Raw genomic sequence first — 18,581 nt, 5'->3', positions numbered from 1 at the left:
CACAACACGTCACTCAGAAACAGGCTTGTGATCTTCTTAAGTAGACTCCTCAGAAAAAAATGTGCCATGTAACACCGTGACTGCACTTCGTGTGTTCTAACTGAAAGTACAGATACTTGTGCCTATTTCAGCCTCAAAGCTCAATTGGATCCGCTAAAATGGAAACATAAAAAATTGTGTGTGCTTTTATCTCCCAGAAAAGCCATGTGCTCTATATTGTTCAGCGGCTGGCAGTGATGCACCGGTATTAGTGGCAGAACGTGTGCTGGACGGAACGCCATGTGGACCTTATGAGAGCGACCTGTGTGTGAGCGGAAAATGTCAGGTGTGTATTTTCAAACACATTACTGTTCAAAAGTTTGGGGTCAGTAAGTTTCTGTTTCCTATTGTAATATTTTTTCAAGTTTAATTTATTCCTGTGATCAAAAGCTGTATATTCAGCATCATTCTTCCAGTCTTCAGTGTCACATGATCCTTCTGAAATTATTCTTATATACTGATTTTCTATACAAGAAAAAAACAGTTCTATAATTTAAAAGGCAGTTTGCACATGTTCACATACCCTTTTCAAACTATTAAGCATAAGTTCAAATCTTAGCCCAATACAAACATGAATATGACCACATTTCTATAGTAATACCATGTTGAAATATATACTTTAACCCAAATATCAAATACTATCCAGAGCATTTACATGTAACTGATTGATGTATATTATATATATCTAAAAAAAAACATAAATTACCATAGACATAGTATATTTTATAGTCTTATGAAGTCATACGATAGCTTTGTGTGAGGAAGAGACTGAAATTAAAATTGCATTTTAATGTTTGGGTGAAGTATTTATTTAAACATGAAGTAAAATAATGACTGTTTCTTGTCCAGTTTTCTAAAAATCCCCCATTTTGTCATATACGGTCATATATCCCTTTTTATATGTATTCTTCTTCCAAACTCACGTCTTTGGTTGAGCCAGAAATCGACAAACAAATCAAATCATCCTACAAATATCATACTGATTGCAGTTGTCTCTGAAATGAAACTGGAATATGAGAAGACTGATATGACAGGTTTTAGCATAAAAATGACACAGTTGTTGCATTTAATGAAGATTAAGGTTAAAAACCTGCCTGATCGATTGAATAAAGATGAGTGTGAGATCATATTGCACCAGTTCATTTTCTGCAGTGATTTACAGTAAGACATTGCATAAGAGTATTTGATTGATTTAGATGCTATGTGATTGTAGAAGTGTGTTGTCATAGAGGAAGACTGATGAAAGAGTGCTAGGAAAGCCAACGAGACACACACACACACACACGGTGCGACGGTTACTGTACGTGAGTGAAGGGATTCATCAGCCCTGAACACTGACTACATTCCTTCATTCTGTAATATAAACATGCTCCACCTGGGCTGCCCCACAGGAAGTGAGCAGATTCAGGGTCAGATCCTGTCCTGGTTTGTCCTGACCACAATCCCACAGTGCTGTTTTGGAGTTAGCGCTCATATTCAAAGTCTGAATGCAGCTCTTGTGTCAGAAAACATCCAGAGGGAGTGAACAGATGCTCAGGGCAAGGATCCTTCAGTGAAAATATAATTTCTGTGACCTTTTCCTGTTTATTTATTCCATTCTGCTTTTACTTTTAAGCGAGATCCTAGAAGGAAATCACTAACGGAGATTACCTGGATTTAATCAGGTGTGACAATAGGGAGGACATCATTTGCAACCAGGATCCAAATCAAGAAGATTTTTTCAGCGTCATTAGCATCATTCCTAATTTTCCTGTTTGTCAAATGTTTGTTAAGTGTTTTTCAGGAACACATGCTCATTGTTTTTCTGGTGAATACTGATTTAAATGGCCACCTCAGGTTATCCGAGATGTAGATGAGTTTGTTTCTTCATCAGAACAGATTTAGAGAAATGCAGCATTGCATCACTTGCTCACCAGTGGATCCTCCGCAGTGAATGGGTGCCGTCAGAATGAGAGTCCAAACAGCTGATAAAAACATCACAATAATGATGTAATCCACAACCGTCAGTTAAAGTCTTGTGAAGTGAAAAGCTGCATTAGGAATGAATCCATCATTGAGATGTTTTTAACTTCAAACCATTTCTTCCTCTATAATCTTGCTTTCTCCAGTGTAAAAGTCATCTTGTGCGAATCAGGAGAGAAATATGCACAGATCAAGCACTGATTACAAGCAAAAACAGTCCAGAATAGTTCTGGACATATATGTTAGTGGATTTTGATTTGTAAGAACAGCAGGATGTGGACTTCTTCACTTAAGAAAGTTTCCTTATGGACTTGTTTTTTGTCTTAATGATGAATTTATTTCTTACAAACATGCAGCTTTTCACTTCATAAGATGTTAACTGATGGACTGGAGTGATGTGGATTACTTGTGGATTATTGTGATGTTTTTATCAGCTGTTTGTACTCTCATTCTGACGGCACCCATTCACTGCAAGTGACGGAAGGATAATTTCTCCAAATCTGTTCAGATGGTGAAACAAACTCATCTATATCTTGGATGGCCTGAGAGAACAATCTCAGCAAATTTTCATTTTTGGTTGAAATATTCCTTTAACCAGAAAAGATTCCAATTTGTCTACAGTTGAATTCAAAAAAATGGGGCCTGGCATGACTCATAAAATACAACCAATCTGAATGACTCTGTTGCCACGCTCTTTCGCTCTTATAACGCAACTGCAACACATTCCTGAAGAGAAATGAAGAATGACTTCCAGTTCATCAGTTAAACCAGCGGTGATTGCCACAGAACATTTACTATTCGCATTTTACATCAGGTTTCTGAAATCATTCGTTAAAGATTTACATGATAAGACTCTCACTCTCATGCCTTATTTTGTTGCATTTGAAGTTATGCAACCATTGAGCCATTATTCTTTATGTGTCTTGATGTTGTGCCAGAGAAATCAGAGTGATAGTACTGCTCAACACTGATCAACAACTTGCTTGGTGTGTTCTTTTGTCGCAATGGACAGATTTACTGAATTAAGAAATAAAAGGTATTTTAACCCCTTGTATGGTGTTTTTTGTTTCTTGTAGAGCACAAAAACAGGATTTTCTTTTCATACAATGACACTTAATCCTGTATTTTCAGCATCATTACTCCAGTCTTAAGTGTCACATGATCCTTCAGAAATCATTCTGATATGCTGATTCGCTGCTCAAGAAACATTTATTATTATTATCAATGTTGAAAACAGTTGTGCTGCTTTCTGTGGAAACCGTGATACTTTAATCCATAGAAAGTTGAAAAGAATGCAAAACATCTTATATAACTGATGTACTAATAAATCAACATCTTACAGGTTTGGAGTGGCATTCTACAGTTCATTCATTCATACCAATCAAGTTTTTTTTACATTCCTGTAACTCATGGATAATGAAATCAAAGTTGTTGTTTTTTCTTACAGAAAATCGGATGTGACGGCATCATCGGTTCATCTGCAAAAGAAGACCGGTGCGGCGTCTGCAACGGTGATGGCAAATCCTGCAAGATCGTGAAAGGAGACTTCAACCACTCAGAAGGGATGGGTGAGTCAGAATGAGGGGAATCATTTATGTTCGTCTGACGTTAATATAAACTTTCAGTCTCGCTGAAGTGCGTCATCAGGCCTGCTGGTCCTCAACACAACTTAGACTAAATTCAACTGCTCTCTTACCTCTTCTGCAGTTTCTGAGTGCTTGTGTCTTTAGTTTGGAGTGGTGTGGGCTTGCACTGAAGGAGAAGCACAGCGAGTTTACTCTTTCATTGACCATGTTGGTTTGTGTCTCTCAGTCCCTCATAGACTTTGTAAGAAGGTTTCTACGTGCGTGATGTCGAAACCCAGAGCTGTTCTCAAGTGTTTCTCATGTAAGATGCATGGTTTGACGTGCATGTGTGTGTGTGTGTGTGTGTGTGTGTTGTTTTGATTCAAACTGTTCTGTGGGATAAACACCCAACTGCTCTTGAATTATTATGTTAAACACATCTTTACACTATGAGAGTTGATGTTTTAATTCTGTTTAATACAATATATGCTACCGTTCAAAAGTTTGGGATCAGTAAAAACTAGGGATGCACCGGTTGAACGGCTATAATTCGGAACCGGACGTTTTTTTGCTTCAAATTCGCGATCGGCAATCGGCCGGTTTTTGGTCTTTTTCGGCCGATTTTTCCGGAAGTGCCCCCGCATGCACAGACTACATTGTAATCATACGCTATGCCATTTGTGTAGTATTTTGAAATCTGTGCATAAGACACGGGCAGCCGTTCAGCACTGGAATGGCAGTGCTACATGTCTGAGGCACAGATAGCAGGAAGTGATCAGCCGTTGTTATACTGGTGTACAAAATAAGAGTCCCTTTCCTGCGCTCACCTGTCCCTGCACAAGCGGAGACAGTGAAGGGATGTTCAGCTCAACTTCTCGTGTGTTGGATGAGAAACGAAACAGATTAAACTGAGACAAAACTGAATTTTCTTTTTTTTTTTCTAAAGTAGAACATGCATATACTTTGAAAAGACATCAGTTCTGTATAGGATGATTATTTTTATTTTACCTCAAAATTAAATCAACATAATATGACTTAAAAAATCACCTTCTGTAGCACACTGAAAAAAAGTGTTTCATTCATCCAATAAAAAAAAATCAGGGTAATGATTCACATCTATATTTTTTAACTTGAGACAATAGTTATTTATATTTCATTGGCTCAAGTAAAAAAATATAGATGTGAATCATTACCCTATGTTTTTTATTTTCATTGGACGAATAAAACACTTTGCATCTTTGTTTTATTCGCACCAACATTATTTAATTGTAACATTTTGGAATAGTGTATTTATATAGCATACTTCACTGGTAAATACTTTTATTTTATTTAAAACCAAATTTAAAAACTAAAATATTGAATGCTGATTAAGAAACATGTTATTGAATGTGTATTGATTGTGTTGTTTGGACTGTAGAACTATGCAGTTCTTGCCTTTAATTTCAGATGGTTACAGTTAATCTTTTCATTTAAGGCCAGTTCTATGTAGTTTCAACCCAATTCAAAAACACAAGCTAAATGCTGATGTCTGTTCCATCTGTGTTTGTACTGAATGTAGGCTACTTACTGTGCAGATACTGTTGTTAATTTCATATGGTCCCGGTTATTGTTTTCAATAGTCAAAAGCCAGTTTGGCCTATTAAATACCAAATAAAAATATTGTTTATACACACTTTCCTTCTTTCTTGTTTGTTGCTTAAAGATAAAAAAAAAAAAAAATTGGAAATCGGTATCGGAATCGGCAAGTTTGCTTGTAAAAAAAATTGGTATCGGAATCGGCCATGAAAATCATGATCGGTGCATCCCTATTAAAAACTGTAGTGATCTCAAACAATTGAGCGGTATTGTGTTTAATTGCTTTGTCTTGTCAAAGTCAAAATATTTAAATTAGTTTTTTTCTAAACCCCTAATATTCAAAGTTAAACTGTTAAGCTTCCCTTTTCTGCATAACATGATGTTTTCATTTAACTGACATGCTCCATTAGGTCTTTTTGTGTGAATGATCAGAGAGGTTAAAACTTTTTGTCATTGCAAAACTGTTTTTATGAGCTGAGTAAGGACTCGTGCTCTTGAGTTATCTGTTTTTCACTGGATTCGGTTCAAGTGACTCCAAGGTCACATTGTGTGCCTCCTAAAACACCAAGCGTCCCAATGGTCTCCAGCTGCTGTAGCTTCAGGCCATCATCATCATCCTGTCCACTGCTGAATTTGGGAAAATGTATGCATGCCCAGCCACATGGGGAATGAGTTAGGACAACACGAAGGACTTCAGACTTTGCCAGCAGTTATTGCTGAGCCAAAGCTGCGTGCATACAGTACGAAATAAAACGTTTATTTAGAAAGGAATCATTAACTGTATCAAAAGTGGCAAGAAATTGTAATGTTAAATAATGTTTTTTCAGATTTCAGATAAATCCTGTTCTTTTGAATTTTCTGTGCATTAGATTTACACATAAATATGAAGCAGCACAACTATTTTTAGCATTGATGATAATAATAAATGTTCCCTGAGCAGCAAATCAGCATATTACAATGATCTCTGAAGATCATGTGACAATGAAACTGGAGGAATGATGCTGAAAATACAGCTTTGACATCACAGAAATAAATTACATTTTAAAATATATTTGAATAGAAAACATGTATTTTAAAATCTAATATTTTTTCATAATTTTCCTTAAGCACTTATTAACTATAAGCTCATGGTAGTTCTTTACAGAAATGTTACCTCTAAACACTGATTTGTCAGTGGAGAGAATGATTGGGATCTTTACTTCTTGTACTGTTAGGGTTGCACAATGTGTGCTTTTGGTGTGTGTTTATGAGAAAATCCAGCATCTGATGCTTATTAAGTCCTCTTTGGATTCTCCTGGAAGAATTATATCGAGTTCAAGTCTCTCAATCCCTCAGTTTGGTAAAAGTCAACTAAAACGAAGCAGCTGTTAAAAATGTGGGGGTTAGAAAGTTTTTATTTATGTATTATTTTTATGAAAAGAGTGTCTTATGCTCACTACATCTGCATTACTTTGATTAAAAATACTGATAAAACAACAGATTGCAAATTAAAATGACTGCTATGTAATGTAATATATTGTAAAATGTAATTTATTCCTGTTGTGTAAAGCTGAATTTTCAGCATCATTTCTCCAGTCTTCAGTTTATGTGATCCATGACGTGAGTTCTGTGATCCGTTGCACACTTAATCTCTTATAATTTGATGAAAAAGTACAAAGACGTTTGTTTTCGATCAGGCTGATTTAGAGTCGACCACCAACTTACCCCAAAGCATCATACACACTATATATATATATACATACCAGGAAAATGGCAAGATGAAAGCCACTATTTTCTATTTCAAACTTTCACATAGCATGTTTAGGTTTTAATAAAATAAAAAATTCAAATCCAGGTTATTATTTTAATTTTTTTCCCCCAAAATGTAATAAATCCATGATACTTTTTTTTTCAATCCAATAAATCCATTGAATCAACATGAAAGGTATTTTTCATATTGAAACTGATGAAAATGCACAACATAGTATTTTGATCCACATATGACAGACAGCCTCTGAACTTGGTTAATATATCTTATATACAGGCACTGGACTTAAAATACATCCATCAGTCAGCGCTTCCAACATGAATTCAATGGGTCATCTTGTTAATACTATAAAAGAAATTACAGCAACAAAATAAAATTTCATCATGAACAAGAACATGAACAACAATATCACATTAGACCACAGAAATTCCAAAATGACGTTTTCCCCTACATTCAACTTCCAAACGTACATTCATCTTACATTCATTTAGTTGACTAGTGCTATGTGCTGTATTAACCAAAACATAAATGACAATAATAAAAACACTAACATTGACAAGCTACACAATATCGCGTTCATAAACCAGTGCGATTCATCTAATGAATGCGATATAGTGCAGCTTGTCAATGATCTACGGTTCTGTGTATTAAATGCCTCTGAATAATTTCCATCTGAAAGCACATTTACTGGTACTATTAATCACAGAACTGGCTTTACTTACGACATGAGCTTCATCGTGCAGCCTTTGTTTGTTGATCATAAAGTAGATGAGGGAAACTAGCATGCCGGGTTTATTCAGAGGACCTCTATTACTGTCTACAGTGCGTGGAATGGTGCGCTGTGATTGGTTGTTACCATCTACAGTGTGTGGAATGGTGTGCTGTGATTGGTTGTTGCCATCTACAGTGTGTGCAATGGTGTGCTGTGATTGGTTGTTACCGTCTATAGTGCGTGGAATGGTGTGCTGTGATTGGTTGTTACCATCTACAGTATGTGGAATGGTGTGCTGTGATTGGTTGTTACCATCTACAGTGTGTGGAATGGTGTTCTGTGATTGGTTGTTACCATCTACAGTATGTGGAATGGTGTGCTGTGATTGGTTGTTACCATCTACAGTGTGTGGAATGGTGCGCTGTGATTGGTTGTTACCATCTACAGTGTGTATTTATTATGAATGATCTACTCTGACTTGCCAGGAATATACACTGTGTGTAATGATAGACACATGTGCTTTATCCACATCCATAACATATTTATAGAAATGCACACCTGCACCTGTGTTTGCCCACCTGTGCACTAGTATGAAATCCTGCTCGTCTCTTTTCATTTTCCACCCTTCTTTCCCTCATTTCTCCTCTTATTTCTCTCCTTCCCAAAGGTTACGTCGAGGCAGCTGTCATTCCGGTGGGAGCTCGGCGGATAAAAGTTGTGGAAGACAAACCGTCCCAAAGCTTTCTGGGTAATTACTCAACCTGAGTAATCCAAATGGCCACACAGTGGATCTGAGAGAGACTGGAGCAGCTCCGTAAAGGCTGTAGATAGGAATCAGGCCAGGTGTCGTCTCTAATGACGCGCTATAACAAACGACACTTCTCTGCTGACAAGCTGCTTGTCACATTAGGATGAAACTCACAGGACGTATAACAAAGATTTGCTTTATGCAGATCAATACTAACTTCATAATACTTCTTTTCTGCCCACTAAATATTAGCTTTTGTGAGGGAATGTCACAGAAACATGTCTGGTCAATTTTCACCCTTAGATCAGAAGACAGAAAATATATTATATATTATGATGTTTTTAATAAACCAATGAAGCCAGATTTATTCCATTTGATACATATCATTTTTTTTATTATGACATTATTTCAGAACATTTAAGTACATTTATACCTCATATTGTGTAAGTACTAATAAACAATAAAGTAATATGTAATTTAGAATTTAAAAAATGAGAATTGTGTAGGACATTTATGTAAATTAATGTAGAAAATACTAATGTAAAATATAATATTAATTGTCTAACAAGTTTCATTTTCTTTAAACAAAATGTAATTTGACTAGAAACCTATTTGAGAGAATATTATAAATCTTGTTAAGACTTCATTTGTCCCTGGCCCACAATTGATGAGCATGTTCATTGTAATTTCATTAATTTTAATGAGTCTGAGGTTTTTACAATTAATGTGTCTCGCCGTCCAACTTCAGACATAATGTTGACAGTAATGCTTCACTTTTCATATTCTTAAACAAACATACTTTCTCCCAAAGGTCAGTATCATGCAAATGCCTGGGTTGAAGTTATTAAAAATTCCCCCACATTCTCAGATATTATAGACTGAGCATTATAAGGTTGAGAAGTATAGAGGCTTTCTAATGGTAAACATATGTTTAGCTTGGGTCTGGTTTACCATCTTTTGTAAGAGAGCAGAAGAATATTTTTTAATTCCAGCTTAAAAGCTTGAAGTGACACGAACGTGAACCCCTCCTATTGAGCTCAACGCTCTCCAAAACAAACCAGTTCATGTTTTCATTGCAGCAGACTGTGGGCAATCACACGTCCTCAACATCTGCTGCTTCGAAACATGGAGTCATCGTTTATGTGTATAAAAATAGGTTGACTGTGCGCTAATGATGGAAGAATGATATGCAGTAGCTCATTCAACACAAGAAGTGCAAATGCATAATGGTAAGAAAAATTGATCAGGATTTTGGACCTTTTTATAATAGATAAATACATTAATTAATAAAACGTTATTTATGTTTTGCAAGAATACAATTTTCTATTTGAATATTTCATGTGTAATTAAATGCATTACTTGATTATTTGTGAAAATTACTAGCAATTTCTTAATGTGAAAATTGTTGCAAAGAAAATTAACTTTTTACAGACCATTTTTTTAAAGAAGCTAAAGTTCAGCTTCATGTGCATAAAGTTAATTTTAATGTACATCCCACATTACAATAAAATTCAAGTGTAATGCATGTGACTCTGCAGTGTTATTATAATTTCTTAAACTAAAGCATAACATATAACAAACTAAATAAAATATAGATATAGATATGAAGATTTTATCTTTTAAATGAGCATGAACTTATTTTATTTCAGCAAGATGGCAAGGAAACATGTCTCTTTTCTTTCTGTGTGACTTGATACACTAAAATAGCTAAAACTGAAATAAGAAATGCATATTAAATAAACTGATTAAGACATAAAAAAAAAACATACAAAATGACAAAAACACAACATTACTAAAAATTAAAATGGAATCAGAAGTTAAAAAAAATAGAAACTTATTAAAGATATGAATAAAACTATAGTAGTCTCTCAATGATACTAAAGTAAGCCTGCTTTGTACATCACTGATTATTTTAATTGGCTTTGAAATATAAGCATCATAAAGCATGCATGAATATGTTACTGCATGCTGTATGATTGGCATGTATTTTAAGAAAATCTTTGAAGTCAAAGTTTTGAAGTTAGCTACTCAGGTCATATGATTTTGTTATATTTGATAGCTGAATCACAAAGTTTTGCTGTAATGCTGCTTGTGTAGTGTGCGTTAGATTAATGTGTTCCTCTTTGACTGGTGCAGCTCTGAAGGACTCCAGCAAGCGATCCATAAACAATGACTGGAAAATCGAGCTGCCAGGGGAGTTTGAGCTCGCTGGCACCACGGTCCGCTACGTGAGGAGAGGACAGTGGGAAAAGATGTCTGCCAAAGGACCCACAAAGTCTCCGCTCCACCTCATGGTAAATACATTAGGTTCTTATATGCACCTTTCTCATTTATATGAATTAGTCTTTCACACGTTTCTGAAGTGTATTTTAAAAATCAGTGTAAAAAGCCATCTGCTGCACATTTTATTAGCATACTCATATGATCAGTGGGAAATACAGTAGGCCTGGACATGTTTGTTTTCAGAGAATTGATTGAATCATGAACATTGAATGAAAATTCTGTCATTATTATTTAAATTTTGAAAAATGTTGGTGACCAAACAGTGAACGGTAGACATCTCTCGTATTTTATTTCCATTATACTGTGAACAGTTTGGCTCCCTACATTCTTTAGAATATCTTTTTATTTTTACGTTCTGTTTTTAATTGTATTATATGCACATTTCATTGTGCATATAATTCATCTTTTAAATGGTTAAATTCTTTAAAACCGTACTTGCAGATAATATAATGAAATAAAAGTCCTTTTAAGTGTACTTAAAGAGAGTTCACCTTCTTAACATAACATAAATGGTTTTTAAAGTCCGCCCTGCAATCACTAATTCTATTCCTAATTCTAAAAAATAACCGCATATGTTAAATAATGGGTGAACTGTCACTTTAAGAAAGTAAATGGGGGTGATTTTGATTTCATGCAGACTGTGACTGTCATGTTCTCCTGGTTTCTGGTTGATTTAAATTATAATTATGGCGTATTTTGTCTTCATCATGAACGACTTCAGGATTAACAAAACATGGTATATGATATATTCGGAAAACATGGCAGTCTGCTGAATCCAAAGCAAATACTGTACATAAACTGAATGGAAAAGAGATCACGCTGAATGTTTTGAGAGCAATAACGCAGATGTGTTTGGGACGGAGCCACTGCTGGTTCAGAAGTTTTGAAGTCTTCACCTTCATGCATTTCTAGAGCTGCTTTTCCACGACTGCAATGATTTCATCATGATGTCATCACAATGCAAAAGCATCTTGATGCTGCACTGCAGAAATAAATACAGAAAACAGGTCTCCAAACACGTCAACAAAAGTCAAAGTACACCTTCACTTTCTACTGATTTCTCCAAACCAAGATCCATGTTTTCAAAACAATCAATACTGCACTTTTTTGGCCTTTAATTTACAAAAAGACACTTGATACTTTACCTGAAAAGCAAAATTACATATTTATGGCATGACTCTTTTTGAAAACAAGATTTCAAATATGAAAGGGATAGTTCACCCGAAACTGAAAATGACCCCACCTAAGCTATCCTGGGTGTATATGACTTTCTTCTTTCAGACGAATCCATTCTGACTTCTATTAAAGAATGTCCTGGCTCTTCCATGCTTTAGAATGGCAGCGAATGGGTGCTGAGATTTTGAAGCTCAAAAATATTCAATATGGATTAAAATAAGTACTCCACACAGCTCCAGGGGGTTAATAGAGGCCTTCTGAATCAAATCGATGCATTTGTGTAAGAAAATTATCTGGTCACACTTTAATTCAAGGTCCAATTCTCTTTACAAACCATCAGCTAGGACTTTTGCCTCAACAAACTCCTAATTTGCTGCTTATTAATAGTTAATAAGCTAGTTGTTAAGTTTAGGTATTGGGTAGGATTAGCGATGTAGAATATGATCATGCAGAATATCTGCTTTATTAGTACTATAAACAGCTAATATGCAAATAATAGACATGCAAATGAGCAAGATAATAGTGAGAATTATACCCTATACTATATGTTACCAAATTTCCATATTTAAAAAAGTGATATAGTTTATATCTCTTTCTACTTTTTCCTCCTGTTTCCTCTCCTCCTCTATCCACTTCACTTCTTCTTCCTCTTCTGCTCTTTCTCCAGGGTCCTCATTATTTCTTTGCTCTGAGTCACAGTGGGCCCTTTCCAAATACTGACAAGTCAAGATATTTGTGTGAACAATTTAGTTAACTGCGTTTCCTGTATTTTGTGCTGCTTACCTGAAGATCATATGAAAGTACGGCTTTACTTCAGTCGTCTGTTGATGTTTTTGAGCCTTGAATTGTAGTATTATTTACACCATTATAGTATTTATTTATATTTTGAATGGCCTTTTTTATATTTTCAATTTGTATAAAAATTTTGGGTTATTTTAGTAATTTTGTTTTGTGCTTTTGACAATTTTATTACAATGTAAAAGTGATTTTACAAAGTTGTAAATACAACAAAGATTGTAGTGCATTTTACAAAAAAATGCTTTAGCTGTTTCTTGAAAATTTCACATTTAATGCAACGTGTTCCTTGCCATTTATTTTGGGTTATTTAAAAATATATATTTTAAATGAGTCAATTATTATTATTATTATTCGCGTTTTATTTAACTTTTAGTAATTTTTGTACTTAATTGCTAATTTTCATTTAATGTATTTTTTCTGTTTAATTTTTATATTTTATTTTATTTCAGCTTTATTTTAAGAATTGTTTTTAGTTAAAACACATGAACAGGGAAATGTATGCAGTAATTTTTTTTTTTTTTTTTGATTTTGATAAAATCAGTCAGTCACCGAGAGTTTAAAACAAAAAGGTTGGTTTAGTCTGGAGAGCCAGAAGGTGTCTTGAGAGAGATCTCTAATTAAAGTAATTGAGCAATGAAGCAGGCTTCAGATGAAGCTTTCCTCTCAGACGTCCTTTGGTGGACAGATGCTCTTCAAACAGTCAGAGTGTTTTCAGACTCATTTAAAAAAGTTCAGCTAAATTTTGTTTAGTTCGTTTAGTTTTTTTCCTGACCTTGAATAACTAAACAGATGCAAAATACTCCAAATTAGGTGAAAAAAAAATGTAGTGTGCACAGGGAAAATTTGCTGAAAATGTGCTCACCATCAGGTCATCCAAGATGTAGATGAGTTTGTTTCTTCATCAGAACAGATTTGGAGAAATGTAGCATTGCATCACTTGCTCACCAGTGGACACTACAGTGAATGGGTGCCGTCAGAATGAGAGTCCAAACAGCTGATATAAACAACACAATAATCCACAAGTAATTCACACCACTCCAGTCCATCAGTTAATGTCTTGTGAAGTGAAAACGTCCACCGTCTGTGAGGAACGGCTCTCAGGAGATGTAATCTTGTGATGCAGGGTTTGCTGGAGGCTGGAGTTCTTTCAAGATGTATATCAATAATATATGAATATGTTTTTAATATTTTTGAAAGCAGTCTTTTCTGCTCTCCAAGGATGCATTTATTAAATCAAAAATACAGTAAAATGTTAAAATATTATTACAAATTAAAATAGCTGTTTTCTATTTAAATATATTTTAAAATGTCATTTATTCCTGTGATCAAAGCTGTATTTTCAGCATCATTCCTCCAGTCTTCAGTGATCCTTCAGAAATCACACTGATAAACTGATTTGCTGCTCAAGAAACTTTTCTGATCATTATCAATGTTGAAGACAGTTGTGCTGCTTTGTATTTTTGTGGAAACTGTGAAATACTTTGTTTAGGGTCCCTTGATGAATAGAAAGTTCAAAACAACAACAAAAAATTATGCATTCATGCTGAATAAAAGTATTATCTTGGATACAAAATACAGAACACATAAGGTAATAAAGAAACGCTAGAGCTCCTGACTGCTCCTTTTTCTCTCAGGTTCTGCTGCTCCACGATCAGACGTATGGGATCCATTATGAATACACGGTTGCCCTGAACCGGTCGCAGGAGGACGTCAGTGACCCGGTGAAGGAACCAGAACACATGTACCTGTGGACCCACAGCAGCTGGGAGGACTGCAGCGTGCACTGCGGAGGAGGTTCGTGCCGGTCGTTTCCCACAATCCCCGTCTACATTGATTCTCATGAGTACATTCTTAAAAGAAAAGGCATTTATTGTTCCCCGAAGAACATTTAGAGTCTGCAAAACGTCCTTTATAGAGTGCAGCAGTCGGGTTCTGGAAGTAAAAGCTAAATTATTGGGTAAAAAGGACTTCAGGAACCAGCGCTGCTGAAAAAGTGGACGGGCATTATGCAGTCTTCAGTGGAAAGAAGCGTTAGATAATTGAAATGTTCTTTACACTAAGAAAAAAATTGTCTTTTTAGAAACTTTGACTGAAAGCTCCTCTGTAGAGCCAAAAATGGTTCTTCCATTGCATCACTGCAAAAACTCCCTTTCTGAACCACAGCTGTGTGATTATATCTAGCAGGTTAAAGCCCCCAAAATAATAATAATTACTGCTATGAAAAAAGAATCCCAGAATAATTATATCAGCAATAATTGACTCGCAAAGGAATGAAGCGTGCAGAAAGAAAGTCGTCTCATGTGGTGGATGCATTGTTCACTTGAGACTAAACATGTCTTTTGCTTGAATAAAATAACCCAAAAGGTGACTTTGAGGCCGGTCTTATTTTCTAAGCCCGTCTGAGCGTGACAGTTTGTTATATTCACGAATCTGCAACAGTCTTTCCTCAAATAGCTCCCGTTTTAACGCTGATCTGCTTATTTCTTCAGTGGTTATTGCTTCCTAAGGGCATTGTCTGCGAGAAGTGTTGCATCAGCTTGTGTACTTGCACACAATAACATGAATTAAATCTGTTTGTAAAGCAGTTGTTAAGTGCTGTTGCTTCTGTCTGATAAATTGGGGTTTTAAGGGCAGTTCATTCTACTTCATGTTTTCCACATGAGCTGCAAATCATGTTCTGGCCTGAAAAAGTCAGTTTTTGGACATTTTTAGACACATCTATGTAATAGAGGTTGTTTTATGGTCTGTGTCGATCCTTCGAGCCAATCATGAACTGATGAATATAACGATGTGTTTTATGATGCCAGCACATGCGTGTCATTCATTAATAAAGCTGGAGGGGATGAATTAGGATCTGTAATAATCAACTCGAGGACTAGCTCATGGATACATATATTGAAAGAACATTATTTGAGAAATTATTTGCATTAAATTGCTCAGTTGGTGAATGATTTGTTGGAAATGAATTGTTAAATATGCAAATATAAAAAAAATGTAGCATATATATATTAAGCAGCACAACTGTTTTCAACATTGAAAATCAGTCGTGGAAACCCCCCAAAAAAGTTTATCAAGTTCAAGAACAGCATTTATTCTTTTATAACATTATTTATGTCTTTAGTGTCACTTTTGAACAATTTTATGCACCCTTGCTAAGTAAAAGTATTTATGCTGACCCCTTTTTTTTTCATTAAGTTCACATCTGTCTATAAATTATACTGTACTTGACATGTGATGCTGATATCTATCTATCTATAAAGGCATCATAATTTCATTTCCTATCTTTTGGAACAAGCTTTGCATCTTTGACACACATGATGGCTAAAATGCTGACTATGTAGGGAGCGCACTATGTTTAGGAGGAAAGCTTCTGTCTCTGTGTCTCTTAGGCTGCCCTTCACCGCTCGCCGCTCGCAGGAATTAATCTCTGTCTCCGACTGCTCGTGGTTTTTCTTGGCAAACATAGAACAACACTAAATTAATGACATGGCTAATCCAACAGTCTGGCGTCCCGCCACCTTCTGAAGCAACAACAACATTCAGAGTTCACAGCAAATTAAAGGTCCCGGGCAAATTCAGCGCCGGTTACGCGGGTCAGTGACCATAATTTGGTCATGACCACAAAACGACCCCCGACTCCAAAGATGACCGCTTGAAATAACCTTGTATTGTTATTTCTAATTAGAAATGGTTTGTTCTGCAATTACCTGAAATGGGACATGGCTGGTTGGGAGGTGAAAGTGGAGCAGACAGCATCAGATTAAACGCAAATGCTCACACGTGCCAGAGAAAACACGGTTTAACACTCGACTCAGTCCAAACATTAACATCCTCAGTGGATTGTTAGTAAACTTGTGCAGACGTCTCAAACTGCCTAAGAGCTAATAGATACTGTGTAACCATAGCTGTGTCCCAAATGAAGCACTATACACTATGCACTCCTACACTATGTACTCATGCATTATGTACCTAACCATGTACTGTATGAATTATACAGGGTTAGTTTGTTATTCATAATCGGAGTCTGATAGCTCCTCCCCCTTTGTAACGTAATTAAAGTTGCAACAGTTGAGTGCATGAAGTGTTCAAGTTTCCACACTTAGTTTTTCGGTTATTTAATTGCATCATCCGGGTGTTTAAAGTGCACTTTTTCTTTTTGTAATTTTCAGTATGAAAAACTACTACAAAACATAGAAAATTCATATTATAGTGCATAAGAATACGCGATTTGAGACACACCTCATGTTGTTCCTTGTGACATTTAAATTCACAGTTTAAAATATTATATAATATTTAATGAATTAATAAAATATTATTACTATTAATAAATGTTGTATTATTTATTTATTTATTTTTATTTAGGATTTATTATGATTTTTAAATGCAGTTATTTGTTAAACATTATTTCATGTTTTCAATTATTTATTATAATAGAATTATTTATTAAAAGCTAGGTATAAATTATATATAAAATTATAATATTCATCTAGTGCAAACAGTAATATGAGTGGCTTTCGATAAAATGTAATCTGTAAATGTAGTTTACAGTTTAATATTAAAAATATAATAATTGATATTATTAAATGTTATTATTGTATTATCCTTCTTAAGTGTTTTTTATTTTTTTAAACGGTATTTATTAAATGTTTAAAATTACTTATTATAAAACAATTATATCAGCTTATGTATATTGAGTGTTATTAAATATGATTAATTGTATTAGTATTTTTTAAATTTTAGCTATTAAACATTATGTGTTAAATGTTTAAACATTTTGTTTAATTCATATTGTTTATTTTATAATTTTTTTAAAATAATTTTTTATTAAATGTTAAATTGTGACAGATAACATACTCAAATAATTATAAAGGCCTGTTTACACCAAGAACAATAACTATATCTTTAACTGGATGCCGCATTTATGAATATCGGTATATGAGCTAGTTTACAATGAGAGTTTTTATATATATATGTCATTTTAATGCATTTTTAATGTTGGTTCAAGGATGATGAAGGTAGTCTAAATGAACTTAGTTTAATCCAATAGAGAAGAAGCACAAACGATACCAGACAAAGGAACTAAACTGAGGGGCTTAATAACATAATACACACAGGAGCTGATTAATTAAATAACTGTACAGGTGGACAGAATGAGTGATTACACTAACTACAAACTAGGTCAAGTGACACGCAAGGAAGACAAAACCAAAACACAAAAACAGAACAGAAGTGTTACAATTATATTGCTGCCTTTATAAAAGCTGTTACAGTGAAATTTTACTGTTTAATGACACATTGGTTCTCGGTTTCTTTTATTTACTGTACATAACACGCCTAAGAATGAGCATTCAGATTGATCGATTTCTGTAAGTATATGCAAGATGACCCTTGAGTGACACTTCATGAAAGTATAGTATGTCTTGATATATATAAATGTTTTGCTGTGTTATGTTTCAGGAGAGAGAAGGACTGTGGTGTCGTGCATGAGAATAGTTAACAAGACCATGACTCAAGTCAACGACAGCTTCTGTCAGCCGGAGAACAGACCCGCGCCTCAAATCCGCCACTGCAACACCCACCCCTGCCAATACAGGTACCAGAAGCGCCTCAGCTTCTCACCTCGAATCGGTGTGTGTTGTGTGTGGTGTGTTGTGTGTAACAAAAGACTTCCAAATGAAAATACAGAAGAAAGCCATGACAAATACTGAAGTGTGTTCTTCCTCAAGGATCATGTTCACAGAGATGCTCCTTGACCCTCACTATAGCCATTACTATATACTACAGCTTTTCAAATGACATACGTTTGTCTGTATTTATTGCATATGCTTATTTATTACCCATAATTCACATTTGGTTTTATCATGCTAGCTTGCAGTGATTTAGGAGCAATATGTGGAATTTGATTTATGCTGTGGTGATAAAATCAGTCTGCTCTCGTTCCAAAAGCTGTTTCTTCATCTGTAGCTTTTAAAGATG

The 18,581-nt window shown here is 35.0% G+C and overlaps 1 protein-coding gene across 2 annotated transcripts in view; it reads left to right on the top strand.

Moving 5' to 3' along the window:
* The window catches only part of LOC113051914 (A disintegrin and metalloproteinase with thrombospondin motifs 17-like), a 94,610-nt gene that overhangs the window by 59,594 nt on the left and 16,435 nt on the right, over window positions 1–18,581 (top strand). Inside the window, exons 14-20 of one of the 2 annotated variants that reach the window (XM_026216094.1) lie at window positions 198–325; window positions 3,449–3,569; window positions 3,814–3,888; window positions 8,268–8,348; window positions 10,485–10,642; window positions 14,240–14,399; window positions 18,063–18,198. In XM_026216094.1, coding sequence (XP_026071879.1) covers window positions 198–325; window positions 3,449–3,569; window positions 3,814–3,888; window positions 8,268–8,348; window positions 10,485–10,642; window positions 14,240–14,399; window positions 18,063–18,198 — 859 coding nt within the window. The remainder of the gene's footprint in view (window positions 1–197; window positions 326–3,448; window positions 3,570–3,813; window positions 3,889–8,267; window positions 8,349–10,484; window positions 10,643–14,239; window positions 14,400–18,062; window positions 18,199–18,581) is intronic. The other variant, XM_026216095.1, reaches the window with a different exon arrangement.

Source organism: Carassius auratus, chromosome 32, assembly GCF_003368295.1.
Source record: "Carassius auratus strain Wakin chromosome 32, ASM336829v1, whole genome shotgun sequence".
Lineage (NCBI taxonomy): Eukaryota > Metazoa > Chordata > Actinopteri > Cypriniformes > Cyprinidae > Carassius > Carassius auratus.
Note: the sequence above shows the minus strand (reverse complement) of the source record. Positions and strands in the feature narration are given on the sequence as shown.